Raw genomic sequence first — 20,170 nt, forward strand, 5'->3', positions numbered from 1 at the left:
TATAATTGTTAGCATATAGCAACATAACTAGAACACTACCCTCTAGATTCAGACTAACTTGAATTCTAATCCTAGATCCACCACTTATCATGTGAACCTAGCCAAATCACTTAACTTCCCTGGCCCTGACTATCACCATCCGTAAAAAAAGAATAGTAAATAGTGTGTGTCTCATTGCATTATTATAGGGATTGTGTTAAAGCATAAAAATTGCTTAAAATAAGGCATGGCATAAAAGAAGTCCCAAGGAAATACACGACTGTTACTTTTGCTGTTGTTGTTGTTGTTGTTCTGGGGATTGAACCCAAGGGTGCTCAATCACTGAGCCACATCCCCAGAACTGTTGTTTTTTTTTTTTTTATTTTTTATTTTGAGGCAGTGTCTCACTAAGTTGCTGAGATTGGTTTTAAACTTGCTATCCTCCTGACTCAGCCTCTGAGTTACTGAAATTATAGGAGTATGGCACTGTACCCATCTATGACTATTACTATTTATCACTGGTTTCTAGTGCCTAACACAATGTCTAATATTCAAAGAAAATATCTGAGGAACTGTGAAAAGTGTGTAGCTGCTGAACAAGTGTGTCAGATATGATTGGCCTACTCTGCCAGGCAATGCATTACTTGTATAATATAGGTTTCCTTATTTACCACTCATATTGGCAAATTAGCAATACAACATTTCTGTGAAAGAAAATATATTATTTCTAAATTGTGGTTTTCTTGGACTATTTGTGCTTTATTTATCCCAATTAGGATAGAATGTCTCTAAAAATGGGAGTGAGGCTTCCTTCTCCCACCAATAAACTTACTGAGCACTGTTATAGTGCCACACCCTCTGTTCCTCATTAGGGACAAGGATATGGCTCTGACCTTGAGAAAACAACTATGGGAAAGAACATAGGTAAACAAGTAGTTATCATAAAGTGCAACCCATACTTTATTAGACAGATACCCAGTGTTGGATGTTATTGAGTATCCAAATGAGTTTGTGTGAAATTTGGCCTCCCAAGGGAAGTCCCCTACAGTGCTGGAATAGCTGGTGTACAATATGGGAAACAAATGCATGTTCGGTACCCCGGTGGAAAATGCAGCAAGATATTATTATGTACACCCAATAACTTCTCCACCTACACATAGGCAACCATTGAGAATTAGGGGTGCTACGGCACTCATCAATCCTAATCAGACCCATTCATTGTACAGACCAGAGAGCTAAACAAAATGAAAGGCAGGAAAAGAGGCCTGGTGAGACAAAAAGAAAGAAATTGACAATCTTCAAATGGAAAGTAAACTAAACTAGGAGTGATGGCACACACCTGTGATCTCAGATACTTGGAAGGCCAAGTCAGGAGGACCACAACTTTAATGAGGGAAGCCTCGACAATTTAGTGAGACCCTGTCTTAAAAATAAAAAATAAAAGGCTGGGGATGGAGCTCAGCAGTAGAGAATCTCTGGTTTGAATCCCTAGTAACCCACACGGGTGTGCGTGCACGCACACACACACACACACACACACACACAAACACACAACCTAGGAAGATGCACTTTGAGTTACTGATCTTAAATAAATAAGATACAAAGAATATTTAAATATTCTTCCATTCTGACTGCTTATGTTTCACGTTTGTGCTTCAATAATGTAAACAAAAGAAAGAAACCATCAAAACAAGAATAAAATTTATTTTCAATATCCTGTGTATTCTGTAACAGACATAGAATGCAATTTTTTACTTAAAAATATCTGCAGTTCCCTTTAATTGATAACATAACTGAGATACTTATTTTATACATTTAAATTATCTCAAGATCTCATGATAACAGTTACCTACAGTGTGCCCCAGAAATGAAAATATACAAAATACTTTTAGAAACACATGTATTTCTACTGGCTGGTACACTTACAAATCATACAAAGATACATATTTATTTTTAAAATAAAGACTTGAAAATGAAACCAGTTCATTAAATTTTTACTGAAGTATGACAAGAAATCTTTTAAGCAAAAAATAATAATTGATGCAGAAATAACACTTTCAACTTTTCTAATGTCTTAAAAATCACATTAATTTCTACAAATCACTATTTCTCAATATAGAATTTTAATTGTTCCCTGCCCATTTCTGTCATGCTTACAACAAAACATAAAAAGTGTCTAAATACAGTAAATGGAATTATTACATTTAAAATGTTTTCTTAATATAAAAGATAACAATCAGACCATATCTTATTTTTCTACTTAAATTTATATTGTAATAAAATTACTTTACATGGAAGAACTACTTGATGTATCATCATGACATAATACCTTAGGCACATTCTTTGATACTCACACATCTACATTAATGTATATTTCACAGTCCACTTAAATAAATTTTCCAGTAGACATCAAATGATCTAATAAGAACAAATCTATAGTATACTCTTTTTGAGAGCAAAGATATTTGGGTTTATTATTACTGCCTTTGGGAAATATATTGAATTTTAAAAACACATGTAAATGCCTCATAGTACCTGGTCATAACATTTAAGCAAAACCTGATGATTATTTAGTCTCTCTCACTCTTTTTTTTTTTTTTTTTGGCTGTATTGGGGATTGACTGCAGGGGTGCCCTACCAATGAATCACATACTTAGACCTTTTTTCCTGTTTTCAGATAGGTTTTTCCTAAGTTTCCAAGACTGGACTCAACTTGCCATCCCCCTGCCTCAGTATCTGGAGCCACTGGGATTACAGGTGTGTCCCAACATACCCATCTTGAGTCTTTAGTTGTTTTTTTTTTTTTGGGGGGGGGATATACTGAGGATTGAACCCACTGGTTACATCCCCAGCCCTTTTAATTTTTTAATTTGAGAAGTGTCTCATTAAGTTGCTTAGGGCCTCACTAAACTGTTGAGGCTAGCTTTGAACTTGTGATCCTCCTACCTCAGCCCCACGAGCTACTAGGATTAAAGGTATGTGCCACTGCATCCAGCGAATTTCTACTTTTAAATACAATATTTATTTTACTAAAAAGAAAAGTGTTCTTTTATCTTGTGAAACACATTCATGAGAAATAATAATACTTGGATGCTGGCTATATTTTATAGAACTTAAAAATTCAGTTCTTATTATTCTACTGCAATATAATCAAACTTGTTTATTTTATAATATAAACAAAATGTTCAAAGACTCTTTACAAAATTATGACTACAGGCTTGGAGAATCATTCAGTGGTCAAGTGCATGCTCAGCATGTATAGGGCCCTGGGCTCAATTCTCAGCCTTAAAAAAAAAAAATCATGGTTACAATTAAAATCTTTGAACAAGAGGCTGGGAATTTAGCTCAGGGATGGAGCACTTGCCTGGCATGTGTGAGGTGCTGGATTTGACCCCAGCACTGCAAAAATAAAAAGAAGAAGTTTGGAATAGTAAGATAAAGCTAATGGCAACCTCTTAAGCTCCATTTAAGTTAGTTTTGCTCCCAAATAACACTTTAAAATGGTCTCAAATAACCTGTTATGATTAGCATCATCAGCTTAGTAATATTTTTTCAATGTTCAAAGGTATAATGTTTGGCATCAGAAAGGATATTGGCATCAAAAGCAATTTTGATTTGTGAATTAAAAAAAAAATCAAGTAGTAAAGTCAGTGGTTCCTGTGACAGGGTAAATATCCCCCTTCAAGTAATGTTTGCTTCACAATTAAAGTAACATTTTATTTTTCTCTGAGAGTTTATTAAGGAAAATAAACCACAAACCGCAATTTTTTTTAGTTGAGGTGAAAAAACTGCTTCATAAGTTCATATGTTGTAAAAGCCACTGCTTGAGAGGGAATACACCGAATATAATTAAGAGATAAACCACGATATAATCCTTTTCGAATTCCATGGTGTCCATAGACATACTTCATAGTCTCCCGCATGGTACTGAAAGACAATGGTTAAATGATGACACCTCTCTGCCCATTCATAAAGACACAATTTCAGGATCCATAATAGCATTTTAAAAAGAAGCTAAAATGGCATGTTAAATAACTTTTGAAAAGTAAGTGTTATAATAAGCTAAAAGTTCTCAATGAAACAGCAAGTCATTTCAATCAAGTGTAATATAAGCTTTGTACATAAATTTGAAGGCTCATTAAAACAATGTATTTCATTTGTGCTACATCTATGATGTTAACTAACAACACTATTTCACAACTATTGAGGCAATCCCTGTATTTGTTTGTTTCTTTTTGCAATGCTAGGATCAACCCCAAGATCTTGCACACGCTAGTATTCTACTACTTAGCTACTTACTCCTCCAGCTCCCCCTACCTCCTCCACACCTTTTTTGGGTTTTTTTGGAAACAGGGTCTCATTAACTTGCCCAGGCTGGCCCTACATATATGATCCTCTTGCCTTAGCCTCTCAAACAAACAGCTGGGCTTACAAGAATGTGCGACTCTATCCAGCATAGCTCAACTTTTAAAATACTGTAACTAGCTGGTGAGCTTAGAACTAAAGTTTGAAAGACTCTCTTTCAGATTTCAGCAATAAAGTCTTTCTTGTTTCAAACAGTTCTTTCTTTTTTAGGGGGGAGTACTGGGGATTGACAAACCCAGGGCTCTTTATCACTGTGCTACATTCCCAGCCCTTTTAATTTTTTTATATTGAGACAGGGTCCAGCTAAAATATTTGGGACCTTCCTAAATTGCCAAGGCTGGATTGATATGCTGGGATTAGAGGAATGCACCATCACACCTGGCTCAGAGTTGTTTCTTTCCTTTCAAACCAATATATAGCCATTTCCTTTTTCCCTTCAATAAGCAATTTTGAAATCTTCAAAAAAAACTTTTGCATGAACAAGGCAATCCAAGGTCTGAACAAATATTTTGCTTTTCTTTTGAGGGACAACATATTGCCAAACTGGTATATGGGTCTGGTTTCTGTAAGGTTTCAGTTACATCCCATTTCTCTTATAAAATTCATTTTAGAGAAGCTCTATTAAATAAAAAACATAAAGAGAGCTACATGTATGATTTTCAAAATTCTGAGATCTGCATTTTTTAAAATATTTTATTTTTAGTTTTTAGGTGGACACAATATCTTTATTTTTTATTTTTTTAATGTGGTGCTGAGAATCAAACCCAGTGCCTCACACATGCTAGGCGAGCGCACTACCACTGAGCCACATCCCCAGCCCTGCATTTTTTTGTTAATATCTTTATTTTTATTTGCTTATTTTTATGTGGTGCTGAGGATCGAACCCAGGGCCTCACGCATGTGAGGCAAGATCTGTACCACTAAGCTATAACCCCAGCCCCGGGGAGCTACATTTTAAAAAAATGTAAAAACAAACAGATAATTCTTTTATAATATTTTTGTTTCATCTAATAATTCTGAAATGTTATCATTTCAACATTTCAAGATTTTGCAAGATTTTGCAATATTTGCCCTAAAGGTCTATGATTTAAAGACTTGATCCCTAGAGAGGTGCTATAGGGAGATGATGAGACCTTTAAGAGGAGAGGCCTAGTTAAAAGTCTTTTTAGATCATTATGGGCTCAAAAGGTACTGTGAGTCCCCAACCCCTTATTTGCTTCTCTTTTTTTAATTTTTTTTTTTTAGTTCTCGGTGGATACAACATCTTTGTTGGTATGTGGTGCTGAGGATCAAACCTGGGTCGCACGCATGCCAGGCGAGCGCGCTACCGCTTGAGCCACATCCCCAACCCAATTTTGCTTCTCTTTTTTCACTTCCCAGCCATGAAGTGAGTGGTTTTGCTCTGCCATGAATGCCTACCATGGTGTGCTGTCTCGTCACAGACACAAAGAAAACAGGGCTAATCAATCATGGACTGGAGTTTCTTAAACCATGAGCCAAAATAAACCTCTCCTATTTATAAGTTGATTATTTAAGGTATGTGTTATAATGACAGAAAGCTAGCACAAATCAGAATGATGCTAAATTTCTACAGATTATGGAAAGCTGCAGAACTATTCTGTACAGTAATGATAGCCACTATCGGGCTGGGGATGTGGCTCAAGCGGTAGCGCGCTCGCCTGGCACGCGTGCCGCCCGGGTTCGATCCTCAGCACCACATACCAACAAAGATGTGTGTCCGCCGAGAACTAAAAAATAAATATTAAAAAAAAAAATGATAGCCACTATCCACATGTGCTACTGAGCACTTAAATTGAGATGTGCAGTAAGTATAAAATACACACTGGATTTCAAATACTTAGCAGAAATATTGCAAAACATTACAAAACCTTTGAAATGTTTAAATGATAACACTTCAGACTTATTAGATGAAACAAAAAAATATTATAAAAGGATTATGTTTATTTTTATATTTTTTAAAAATGTAGCTCCCAGAATTTTTTAAATTATACATGTACCTCTCTTTATGTTTCTACAAAGTTACCACAGTATACTATCGGAGACAAAATGAAAGACAGGGACTATGGGTGAGACCAGAGTCCTATCTTCCTACTGACTTTTAAACATTACATTTTCTAAAGATACAATGATGTATGGAGAACTTACAGGCACTTTTCAAATTCTGGCAGAACAGTTCCTAGTTGCATTCTCCGACGAGTTACATCAAATGGGTATCTAAAAGAAGAAAAGGCAAAAAGACTTAAAAACATTATTTTTCATTTTATTTCAACAAGCATTGAATGCAAAGTCCCATTCACACTAGGAAATAAAGTATATTCTTAATGTTTTCTCCAATCTGGGAATCAGGAAATAAACACATGAATAAATCAATTAACTATGCAATGTCTCCTTTCTCTCTTTAAAGGACACGTCTTTCTCATTATCGCAATATCAAGTTCTGTTCATTTCTTGAAACCATATTTTTATGCCACTTCCTAAAGAAACAAACTGGGTGCTTTCATTGTTGGAATGCTGACATAGGGTTTCTCAACTTTGGCACTGTTGATATTTTGGATCATTCTTTGCTGTGGGCACTGTCCTGTGTATGCTAAGATGTTTAGCTGCCTCCCTGACCTTTACCCACTATTTGCCAATAGCGGCCCTACAGTTTTGACAACCAAAAATGTCTTCAGACATTAACCAATGTCCACTGAAGTCAAAATCAACCCCAAGAGTGAGAACTACTACCTGAAGAATATTCAGCAAGTTCCCACATATACAGTAGACTAACACAATTTTTTTTAAAGGGCTAGAGTTAATGATACAAATAATTGCATTTTAAGGGCTGAGAAAATTATACCATTGCCTAAAAGTTATATATGCAAAGGTAATCTCTTTTAGCAGTGGGACTGCAGGTGGTTTCTTTAAAAATTACTTTTACATTCCTAGTACTGACTACTTTGTATTCAGTACTATGCTAAACTATTTATGTTCATTATTTAATTTCAACTTCAAAACAATTGCATGAAGTAGATATTATTATTCCAATACTAAGTTTAAAATTATTGAGAAACATCCATCAGTGTCACAAAACTGCTTTCTACTTTCCTATTTCAAGTTTTCTATGAAATCTAATATGCACAAAAGTATAATAAAACAATCATACATTTAATACACATTTAATTTCATTATTTTAAAAAATATACCCACATATCAACCCTGCAACATAAGAAATAACATTACCAGTAGATGAGGCTCCCTATGTACCTCAATACCATCTCCAGAAAATACTTATTATTGGGGGAGAAGAGAAAAGGAAAAAGATTTATAGGACTATAGAGACCGAAAACCTCAACTGCAGGATTGGTTTCCAACCTGAAATGGTGTGGGTAGAAAGAACATAAGAAGACAAACTGAAAAAGTCCAAAAGAAGGGAAATAACAGTGGGAAAGACAAAACGGCATTCTAGGGAATCTTCTAAAGTAAAATAATGACAAGACATAGTGACTATCTAGTTATATATGATGTGGGAAATGATTGATTAGGACTAGTAGAATGGGTGTCTATCGATAACAAATAGGAAAGTTGAGGGCTGAGGACAAAGATGAAGACAAGAAGGTATATTTGTTTCTTTTTGTTTTGTTTTGCTAAAGATCAAAACTACTATCTTGTGCATGCTAGGCAAGCTTTCTACTGCTGATCAATGCCCACAGCCTCAAGAAGGTAATATTTGAATTCTAGAGTGTTCAATGATGGCAGAAGACCAAGTAGAATCTAAAAGTTTGCTGGAGCTATAATAGGGAGTCAGTAATAGAGATTAAAATATCTATACAGAGGTGACCATTAAAACCATGAAGATGCTGGGCATGGTGACACATACCTGTAATCCCAATGGCTTGGGAGGCTGAAGCAGGAGGACTGCAAGTCTGAGGCCAGCCTCAGCAACTAGCAAGGCCCTAAGCAACTTAGCAAGACCCTGTCTCAAAGTAAAAAATTTTAAAAAGGGGTGGGGATGTGGCTCAGAGGTTAAGCACCCCCGGGTTCTATCTCTAGTACCAAAAAAAAAAAAAAGGAAGAGAGGAGGGAGGGAGGGAAGAAAAGTTGGAAGAAAGGGAGGGAGGGAAAGAGGGAAGGAAGGAAGGAGGGATGAATGGAAGGAAGAAAAGAAGGGAGGGAAAATGAAAAAATAAATAAAACAATGAAGATGAATAAGCTGTTCTACATACTTAGTTTGAGAAGAGAGGCTGAAGTCTGATTTGTTCTTAAAATTTTCACACAGAAAGGTAGGCTATAAATCAGAAAATACCTGAAAATGGAGGTACTATTAAAACAGCCCAAGAACTAGGACAACAGAAGAGAGGCTTAAAGAACCGGAGTCGGGCTGGGGATGTGGCTCAAGCGGTAGCACACTTGCCTGGCATGCGTGCGGCCTGGGTTCGATCCTCAGCACCACATACAAATAAAGATGTTGTATCCAACGAAAACTAAAAAATAAATATTAAAAAATTCTCTCTATCTTTAAAAAAAAAAAAAGAACCGGAGCCACTGGATGATGGAAGGTTCCATGGGCATAGAATATACTTTTTAAGAAAAAAAGTGGAATTTAGACAGATTTTAGGGAGCAAAGCTTTGAGTTAGTAAAGAAAGGAAAGCAACAAAAAGAGAATGATAATAATAGCTGGAGATGAACATGTCTCTCAAGTGAACAGGATTGACAGCCGACTTTCCAAAAGTAAATCACACACCTTTTCTTCTTTACCTCCAATCTAGTATAATCTGCTCCCACCTACAAATACATGGAATCTGCTTTCAAAAAAAAATAATAATAATAATCCTCAATTTGGAAATCCAATGAAAACCTTACTGATCTTACTGACTTTTCCTTTCCCCTTTGATACTCTTTGTTTTTGTTTTTTTTCTTAAGACTTTGACTCATTTATTTATTTATTTATTTATTCATTCATTCATTCATTTATTTTGTGTGGTGATGGGGAACGAATCCAGGGCCTTGTACATGCAAGGCAAGCACTCTACCAACAGAACTATATCCCTAGTCCTGGATACTCTTTGATTGTTTGTAACATTACTATTTCCTTGTCTTATTTTTCAGAATATTTTCTCTAGTTCATAAAAAGCTTTTCTTCTTCTTATTGCTGAAAAATCCCTGTATTTTGTGTTCTAATTTCTTCCAATTTCATTCTACTCAATCTCTTTTGACCTAGGAAAATTCTTTAAAGTCACATTCCCAATTATACTATAGTAATACCTTTATCAACATCCCCACTACATTTAAAATCTGTCTAGAGTAACACAATATTGCTACTCCTAATAAAAAGATAAACTTGCTGAGGTAACAACTTTGTTTTCCTTTCAGTGAATTTCCCAATTCCTAGTGTATTATCTGGCACAAAGTAGGACTTCAAGATTCAAAGCAAACTGTGACTCCGCGCACACATGTGTTCACACACACACACACACACACACACACACACACACACACACACAGTCTCTCTCTTAAATGTTTCAAACTTTAGAAATTTTATATAGGCAAGTTCACAAGAAAATATAGATGAACAATATATTTAGTGTTTCTTTTTCTTTCTTTTGAGTGTATCTGTATAAAATCGGGTGGATTCACCTTAACTTTATCAATTTGGCATATGATTACTTATTAATATCCTTAAAGTTAAGGCTTATCTGAAAAAAATAAATTAATGCTTATAAAAATTAGTACTTGTTGTTTTACAAGGGATCCTGTTTTTGAAGAATTTATTAGAAAAACTAAAATAATTAACCAATGCTAAATATTAGGATTGGATAACTATAATTTGACTGAATTAAGTTGTTGAAGAAACTTACGATATTGTCTGTGCTATTGCTCCAGCAACACCACCACAAAGTAAGTTAATGTGAGTTTTCAAAACTAAGACATTAGGATTGTCTGATGAAGGTCTGCCAAGAAGGGTAGGAGCATGGGAAAGCCCAACACTCTTTAAGGTACCAAAAGTAAAAAATGAAACACCTGAAAAACAAAATATAAATTCACCATGATGCTTCACAGAACATGAGCCACGAAAAAGTCACCTTTTCTTATGTAATAATCAATTAATTCAAGAAAGTAACTAAGCATTTCCTAATTACTGATGTTTGGCTTAACATAAGAAAGATCTAGTATTTATAATTATTGATGTATTTATAAATATTTATAAATATTTACCACCTATAAAAAATTATAGCATTGGTTTTCATATACTAGCATATTACTCATTGAAGGAAGTGGTAGTGACTACAATGCCACCTTATATAGAATCAAAATAAACATTTTCCAAAGTTTTACATGAGTGAAAATTAAATTCATGATTAATATTTACAAGTAACTATGACAACTTATACTTACAACAATAATGAAGGTGATAATATAGGCAAAAAATTCAGAAGTGAAAAAGCATTACAATTTTAACTATAACAATTTTATCTTCAAGAAAAATTATGAACATAATAAAATGTTCATATTGGCTCATAAGACTTGGAGATTTTAATAATATAGTATGAAGTTGGTGCTTGCAAAAAATTTTACATGATTTTGCTAGGCACAGCAGCACACACCTGTAATCCCAGGGACTTGTGAGGCTGAGGCTGGAGGATCACAAGTTTGAGGCAGGCCTTAACAACTTAGTGAGTTCCTAAAGAACTTAGCAAGAGGGGCTGGGGTTGTGGCTCAGTGGTAGAGTGCTTGCCTAGCATGTGTGAGGCCCTGGGTTCGATCCTCAGCACCACATAAAAAATAAAATAAAGATATTGTGTCCACCTAAAACTAAAAAGTAAATATTAAAAAAAAAGGGTTCTGCACATAACCTTTATTTGAAAAAAAAAAATTAAACTAAACATGAGGTTTAGGATATAGCTTAGTTGCTAGAGTTCCTGCCTCACATGTACAAGGTCCTGGGTTCTATCTGCGGCACCACACATACACAAAAAAAAACCTAAACCTGGACAGGTGCAGTGGCGCAGGACTATAATCCCAGTGGCTCATGAGGCCGAAGCAGGAGGCCAGCAAGTTCAAAGCTGGCCTCAGCAACAGCAAGGCACTAAGCAACTTAGTAAGACCCTGTCTCTAAATAAAATACAAAATAGGGCTGGGGATGTGACTTTGTGGTAGAGTGCCCCTAGTTCAATCCTAGATACAAAAAAAAAAAACCTAAAAACTAAACCTGTACTGGGTATGTGGCTTAGTGATAGATCACTTGTCTAACATCCCAAAGGTCCTGGGTTCCACCCCCAGGACAAGAAAAAGAACAAAAATCTAACTCAGCCTGATGAATGGCATATTTTAAGAATGATGACTTTAGACAGGTGTGGTGACACACGCCTGTAAAACCAGCTACTGAGGAGGCTGAGGCAGGAAGATTGAAAATTCAAGGCCAGAGCTAAGGTTGTGGCTCAGCAGTAGAGGACTCACCTAGCAAGTGTGTGGCCCTAGGTTCGATGGTCAGCACCATGTAACAATAAATAAATAAAATAAAGGTATTGTGTCCAACTACAACTAAAAAATAAGTATTAAAAAAAAAGAAAGCTTGGCTGGGGATGTGGCTCAAGTGATAGCGCGCTTGCCTGGCATGCCTGGCATGCGTGCGGGCCGGGTTCGATCCTCAGCACCACATACAAACAAAGATGTTGTGTCCCGCGGAAAACTAAAAAATAAATATTAAAAGATTCTCTCTCTCACTCTCTCTTTAAAAAAAAAAATGACTGGGGATGTGGCTCAGTGGTTAAGACCCCTGGGTTCAGTCCATGGTACCAAATAAATAAATAAATAAATAGGGGAATGCAATCTTAGTGAGGCAGGAGGATTGCAAATTCCAGGCCTGCTTCTGTAATTCAGAAAGACCCTCAGCAATTTAGTGAGACCCTGTCCCCAAAATTTAAAGAAATAAAAAGTACTGGGGATGTAGATCAGTGGTAAAGCACCTGAGTTGGAATCCAGTACCAAAAAATAAAATAAAATAAAATCAGCAAGGAGCCAAAATGTCCATTATCACTACTTCTATTCATTACTGCACTAAAGGTCCCTAGCCATTATACTAAGATAGGATAAACATAAACAAAGAAAGAAGGATTGGATTAGAAGAAAAAAAATGATATTTTTTCACAGAATATGACTGTTCATATAGAAAACCCAAACTATCTATAAGTAACATGGAGGCTGACTATAATAATGTCAACATGGCCAGGCACATGGGGCATATCTGAAATCCCAGTGACTTGGGAGCCTGAGTCAGAAGGACCACAAGTTTGAGGCTGGCCTCAGCAATTTAGTCACACCCACAGCAATTTAGTGAGATCATCTCAAAAAAAAAAAAAAGAACTAGGAATGTATTCTGTGGTTAAGCACCCCAGGGTTCAACCCCAAGTAACAAATATTAATAATTATAATAATGTCAACAGTAGGAAAATGGCTAGCTATAATATAAAAATTAAATCAAGCAGTAAACTGAGAATGTACTTGTCTAAAAGATACATCAAAACTTGTGTCTAAACAACAACAAAAAAACTTGTGTCTACAGCCCAGTACAATGGCACATGCCTATAATCCTAGCAACTCAGGACAGTGAAGCAGGAAGATCTCAAGTTCAAATCCAGCCTGAGCAACTTAGCAAGGCGCTAAGCAACTTAGTGAGCCCCTATCTCAAAATTTTTAAAAAAGGGGGGGGGGTAGGGATGTGGCTCAGTGGTTAAATGCTTTTGGGTTCAATATCTTGTACCAAAAAACAAAAACAAAAACAAAAACAAAATCCTTGTATCTACAAATATATCTAACAAAAATGACCACTACCAGCTGGGGTTGTAGCTCAGTGGTACGGAGCTCATTTAGCAAGGGCGAGGCACTGAGTTTAATCCTCAGCACCACATAAAAATGAATAAATAAAAATGAAGGCATCGTGTCCACCTACAACTAAAAAAAATCATATTTATAAAAAAATACCTTTATGAAATTTCATTCAAAATTCCAATAAGGATTTTTGTGAAATATCAAATGCTAATTTTAAAACATTCATGGAATAGCAAAATATCTATAGTTCTTGATTTTCTTGAAAATAATAAACATAAGGTGAAGGAATTTTCCCTACAAAATATAATGACTCCTTACGAAATAGTACTCTACTTTGAAAAAAAAAAAAAAAGGTATCATTGCAGGCCACAGGGAAAAGAGATACTATTTAATGAATGGTACTGGGCCAAATGGTTATCCTTAACAAAGGAAAAAATAATCCAAGGCTGGGGATGTGGCTCAGTGCAGAGCTCTTGACTAGCATACACAAGGCTCTAGATTCAATCCCCAGCACTAAGGGAAGAAAACCCAGCAGGATTAAGGGTTATATATAAAATACTAAAATCTAAAAATCATTCTAAAAAACAAAACAAAACAAAAAAAAAAAAACATTTGGAAAAGCTGGGCATGGTAGCACACACCTGTAATTCCAGTGGCTTGGCAGGCTGAGGCAGGAGGATAACAAGTTCAAGGCCAGCCTCAGCAACTTAGCAACTTAGTGAAACCCTGTCTCAAAATTTAAAAAGTTAAATAAAAAATTTACTTTGGAATCTTCGTATAAATTAAAACATATTCAATTAAAAGATATTCTTATTCTATTACCCAGCAATTCCACTTCTGAGTTTTTGACCCAAAGATATAAACATAAGCACATAAAAAGACTTTTATGTTTATAGTAGCTTTATTTATAATAACCCTAACTTGGAAAAACTCCAAATATCCATTTTTTTTTTAGAGAGAATTTTTTAACATTTATTTATTTATTTATTTTTAGTTTTTGGCGGACACAACATCTTTGTTTGTATGTGGTGCTGAGGACTGAACCCGGGCCGCACACATGCCAGGCGAGCGTGCTACCGCTTGAGCCACATCCCCAGCCCTCAAATATCCATTAATAGGAAAATAAACATACTATACTATGCTCATACAATGAAATCTGACTCAGCAATTTAAAAAATTGCAATGAAATTTATAACCCCAATGAGATACAACTTCACACTCAATAGATTGACTATAACTGAAAGTCAAATAAAAACAAGCATTACCAAAAATGTACAAAAATAAGAACTCACATATTGCTAGCAGGAATGTAAAATAGTGAAGCCATCAGAAAAAAAGTTGGACAATTCCTCAAAATATTAAACAGTTAGGAAAATACCCAAGAGAAATGAAAACATATAACCATACAAAAACATGTATATGAATGTTCATAGCAGCATTTTTTCCTCTTGGCCAAAAACAGAAAACAACCCAAATGCCTGTCAACTTAGGAATGGATAAACAAAATGCAACACGTCCATGCAGTAGAATACCATTTGGCCATGAAAAGGAATGATGAATATGGCAACATGAATGAACCTTGAAATCATTACACTAAATGAAAGATATCAGTCATAAAAGACCATGTATAAAATGACTTCATTTGTATGAAATATCCAGAAAAAGCAAATCAATAGAGATGAAAAGATTAGTAGTTGCTTAGGACTGGGAAGTGATGGACAAAGGCTGAAAAGTTTCTTTCAGAGGTAATTAAAATGTTATAATACTGATTGTGGTGAAAGTTGTACAACTCTGTAAATATACTCAAAATCAATAAAAATATACATTTAAATAAGTAAATTTTATGGCATGTGAATTGTAACTCAATACAGATGTTATAAAAAAAAAAAAAACCCATAGAGGGTTGAGGTTGGTGCTCAGTGCTAGAATGCCTAGCATGTGTGAGGCAGTGGGTTGTGGGTTCGATCCTCAGCACCTCATAAAAATAAGTAAATAAATAATAATGATATTGTGTTCACCTACAACTAAAAAAAAAAAAAAAAGGACACATTAAGTTTAAAAAAACATAGAATTCCCTTCATCAAACTATAGGGTCAGGTATGGTGGTGACTTGGGAGGCAGAGGCAGGAAGATGGCAAATTCAGGACCAGCCTCAGCAAATTATCGAGACCCTAAGAATTAAGTAAGACCCTATCTCAAAATAAAAACACACAAAAAGAGCAGGGGTTGTAGTTCAGTGGTTAAGCAATACTGGGTTCAATCCCTGGTACTAAATAAATTAAATTTAAAAAATTTTTAATGATACTATAGAGCCAGGTGTGGTGGCACACACCTGTAATCCCAGCAGCCGAGGAGGCTGAGGCAGGAGGATTGTGAGTTCAAAACCAGCCTCAGCAAAAGCGAGGTGTTAAACAACTCAGTGAGACCCTGTCTTAATAAAATACAAAATACAGCTGGGATGTGGCTCAGTGGTTGAGTGCCCCTGAGTTCAATCCCTGGTACCCCCCCAAAAAAAAGAAAAATGACATTATAGGGTTGGGGGTGCAGCTCAGTGGTACAGCACTTGCCTACCACTCACGAGGTCCTGAGTTTAATAACTAGTTATGCAAAAAAGTAAATAATTAAAGACACTATAAATAATAGGGCACAGTGGCACATGTCTGTAATCATAGCTACTCAGAAGGCTGAGGCAGAAGGATCTCAAGTTTGAGTTCAGTCTGGGCAACTTAGAGAGACTGTGTCTCAAAAAAATAGGAGGCAGCTTTACATGGTGGCACAATTTAGTGAGTCCCTGTCCCAAGATAAAAAATTTTAAATAAAATAAAGTGGGCTGGGGATATAACTCAGTTGGTAGAGTGCTTACCTTGCATGGACAAGGCCCTGGGTTCAATCCGCAGCACCACAAAAAAATAAATAAATAAAATAAAGGACTGGGGGTGTGGCTCAATCTCTGGTACCCAAAAAAAATTTTTTTAAAGAAAAAAGAGGGGCTGGGGATGTGGCTCAAGCGGTAGTGCACTCGCCTGGCATGCATGCGGCCTGGGTTCGATCCTCAGCACCACATACAAACAAAGATGTTGTGTCCGCCTAAAAAATAAATATTAAAAAAAATTCTCTCTCTGTCTCTCTCTGTAAAAAAAAAAAAAGAAGAAGAAGAAGAAAAAAGAAATGGGGAGGGGAGTGGTTGGGGAAAGGAAGGGCAAGACTGAACAAGAAGTTCAGTGTTACAGCACCCTGGATTCAAATTCCAATATTGCCTAAATAAATAAATAAAAAATCCAAGCCACAAACAGCAAGATAATATTTTCAATATATATAAATAAAAATTACAAAAAGAATTAATACAAGCCATGTATGGTGGTGGCACACCTGTAATCCCAGCTACTGGGAGACTGAGGCAGGAAAATCACAAGTTCAAGGCCTGTTTTATCAGTTTAGCAAGACGGTGTCTCAAAATAAATTGAAAAAGGGCTGGGGATGAAGCTTAGTGGGAGAATGCTTGCCTAGCATGTGTTAGGCCCTGTGTTCAATCCCCAATACCAAAAGGGGCGGAAGGCGGGGGACACGGAGTAGGGAGAATTGAGACAAATCAATAAGAAAAGTAGGCCAAACACATGTATAAATAGGTACTTCACAAAAAAGGAAATGCGATTGATAATACATAAAAATTGTTCAATCTCATCAGTAATCTGGGAGACACAAAATAAAATTTCATAAATTACTTTTTGTTCCCTACAAAAATCACAAAAGAGCTAGGCACGAGGGGACATGCCTGTAATCCCAGCAGCCCAGGAGGCTGAGACAGCCAGCCTCAGGAACAGAGAGATGCTAAGCAACTCAGTGAGACCCTGTCTCTAAATAAAATAAAAAATAGGGGTTGGGGTTGTGGCTCAGCAGTGGAACGCTTGCCTAGCACATGAAAGACCCTGGGTTTAATCCTCAGCATCCCGTATAAGTAAATAAATTAAATAAGCTAAAAAATAAATATTAAAAAAATAATAATACAAAATAGGGCTGGGGATATGGCTTAGCGGCTGAGTGCCGCTGAGTTCAAACCCTGGTACCCCACAAAAAAAAAAAAAAAAAAAAAAAAAACTCACAGAAGATTTCGAAATCAGTTAATACCAATAGGATTTTTTTTTTCTTTTAAGTACAAGAATTGAACCCAGAGTCTGGGACATGCTAGACAAGCACTCTACCATTGACTGGGTGTACCCTGAGCCCTTTTTTATTTTATTTTGAGACAAAGTCTTGCAAAATTGATCAGGCTGGCCTTAAATATACAACCCTCCTGCCTCAGCTTCCCAAATAGCTGGAATTACAGGCATGTGGCACCATACCTGACTACTAATGGGAATTTTTAACCATTGCTGGTGGAAATATAAATGGATAGCAACTATTTTCAATCAATTTGATCTTATCTACAAGAAGTGAAGAAACACATTACTTACAACCCAAAAATTCTACTCTTAGTTATATAGTCCAGAAAACAATCTTGAACTAGAATATATAGATGACTGGATAAATAAATGAACATTTATCCATAATATGAATATATCTTTAAAATATAATTCCAGGGCTGGGGATGTGGCTCAAGCGGTAGCGCGCTCGCCTGGCATGCGTGCGGCCCGGGTTCGATCCTCAGCACCACATACCAACAAAGATGTTGTGTCCGCCGAGAACTAAAAAAATAAATAAATATTAAAAATTCTCTCTCTCCTCTCTCACTCTCTCTTTAAAAAAAAAAAATTAAAATATAATTCCATGAAACACAAAGTATTGATACTTCCATACCATGGAATAATAATCATGAACAAACTATTGATACAAACAACTTGGATGAATCTACAGGAACTTATGAGTGAAAAATCAATAACCAAAAGTCATATACTAAATGATACCATTTATATAAAATTATTGAAAGTTTATTACCTCAGGACTTAGGGAAAGGACAGGAGGGGTATGGCTATAAAAGTCAGCAAGATCTTTGTGATGATGTACCTATTTTGTATCGTTACAGTATGTAAATATTCTAGTTATGATAGTGTACTAGTTTTTTAAGGCATTCCCATTGGGGGAAACTGGGTAGAGTATGCAAGATCTCTCCTTATTGATTCTTACAACTTTATTTAAATCTATAATTATCTCAAAATTTAAAATTAGATTAAAAACAGGAATATAAACAAGGTAACAACAAAATTTGAGAACTACAGATATCATATCTCTCCTTTCTACTTTTCTATATTTTCTAAATTTCCCATAATACATCATCATTATTTATCATAAGGGAAAAATATTTTTCAATTCTTTCTTTTAATAAACATACTCATAAAACTGTATCCTTAACAATCATCTAAAATAGTGTGGATTAACAAGACTATACCTGACACAGATGTTAAGAAAATCATGTTGTTTTTTGTTGTTGTTGTTGTTGTTGTTTTAATATTTATTTTTTTAGTTGTAGTTGGACACAATACCTTTATTCCATTTATTTATTTTTTATGTGGTACTGAGGATCAAACCCAGGGCCCCGCGCATGCTAGGCGAGTGCTCTACAACTGAGCCACAATCCCAGTCCCATGAAAATCATGTTAAAAGTGAACATCTACTCATTCTACATGAATAGTCATCTTTGTAAGACCATATATGGACCATAATTTTATCTTCATCATTTAGCAAGTAAAAAGTCTTTGTAGGTAGCATCATTCATGTTACCACTTATGAAAAAAACTGGTAACAATTTAAACACACAAAGTAGGATCCTGCCTAATTTGAAACATACCTGCATATGGAGCCATTCCTAATATAGTGGGCATCAGTCCTCTGTAAAATCCAAGGAAACCACCTTCCTTTTTGTGAAGAAAATTAGAAGTGATATTACATTGTGTTTATTATGATAAAATTCAAAGAATAAAAACATACACAAACTGGAAAAATTATTCTGGGACCCACACTGAAATACAAGAATAGGCTTTCATAATTATTATTATTAATATCAGTTATATATAATTCAAAATCATTTCCTAAATATAAAAGGACATGTTAAATATGTGGAAGGTAAATATGAAATACCTTTGCATAAATTGTTTTGAATGCATGAATGATTCCTGTATAGGTGTGTTCCCCTTTCACCTGGAATGCTAGGCGTACTCTAACCATGTCAAGAGGGTAAGTACAGATAACTGCTGTCATACCTGGAAAGAAAATTAAAACTTAAATATAGAAAAAAAATTATGACACAAACATGGATGTGTATATGTATATATTTATGTGTATGTATGTGTACGGATCTCTCCTATCAATAGTAGTGTTCTCAATACCAGAGTAATGATGAAAACCCAATGAAATCAAAAGTGACATTAATGATGGAATTATAATCAGCTGGAAAAAAACACGTAGGAAGGGTCAGTCTGTTAAATTCTTTTAAAGTTCTTCCCATTTGCACTAGTATTCTTAGTACCAAATGGTATAGTATAAGTAGATCATGAGGCAGCTTTTTTGGAGTTTTGGGGATTGGATCCAGAGTCTCACACATGCTTAGTAAGTTCTCTACCACTGAGCAATATTCCCTGCTCATAAGGGGTTGTTTATTTTATTTTTTTAGTTGTAGATGGAACAATACCTTTATTTTATTTATTTTTATGTGGTCTTTAAGATCAAACTCAGTGCCTCACATGTGGTAGGCAAGCATTCTACCACTGAGCTAGAACTCCAGGTTGTTTATTTTTTAAGAGACAACATCTTGCTTGCTTGCCCAAGGTAGCCTCCAATTACTGAGCCTGATCACTCCTCCCATCTCAGCCTCCCAAGAAGCTGGAACTACAGGTGTGTACCACCTATATACAAAATAGACTGGCTTTTATTATAACAGTTTATAAAAACAATTTATTCTACTGCTTCTCTATGTATAGTTAAGATATCAGAAAGGATATGCTATATACCTCTGACACTAAGCAAGACATGTGATTTTGATTTTTTACTTATTTTCCCAAAACA

The 20,170-nt window shown here is 35.5% G+C and overlaps 1 protein-coding gene across 3 annotated transcripts in view; it reads right to left on the minus strand.

Annotated features, from left to right (window-relative positions):
- Positions 1-1,689: 1,689 nt before the first annotated feature.
- The window catches only part of SLC25A16 (solute carrier family 25 member 16), a 44,275-nt gene continuing 25,794 nt past the window's right edge, over positions 1,690-20,170 (minus strand). For 2 of the 3 annotated variants that reach the window (XM_081267025.1, XM_081267026.1), the window contains 5 exons: positions 19,247-19,368; positions 18,957-19,023; positions 10,204-10,366; positions 6,511-6,579; positions 1,690-3,906 (listed from right to left, as the gene is read on the minus strand). In XM_081267025.1, coding sequence (XP_081123151.1) covers positions 3,750-3,906; positions 6,511-6,579; positions 10,204-10,366; positions 18,957-19,023; positions 19,247-19,368 — 578 coding nt within the window. In that variant the 3' untranslated portion in view covers positions 1,690-3,749. Of the gene's footprint in view, positions 3,935-6,510; positions 6,580-10,203; positions 10,367-18,956; positions 19,024-19,246; positions 19,369-20,170 lie in introns of all 3 variants that reach the window. The other variant, XM_081267027.1, reaches the window with a different exon arrangement.

The sequence above is a fragment of the Spermophilus citellus genome (assembly GCF_964194105.1).
Source record: "Spermophilus citellus genome assembly, chromosome: 15".
Classification (NCBI taxonomy): domain Eukaryota; kingdom Metazoa; phylum Chordata; class Mammalia; order Rodentia; family Sciuridae; genus Spermophilus; species Spermophilus citellus.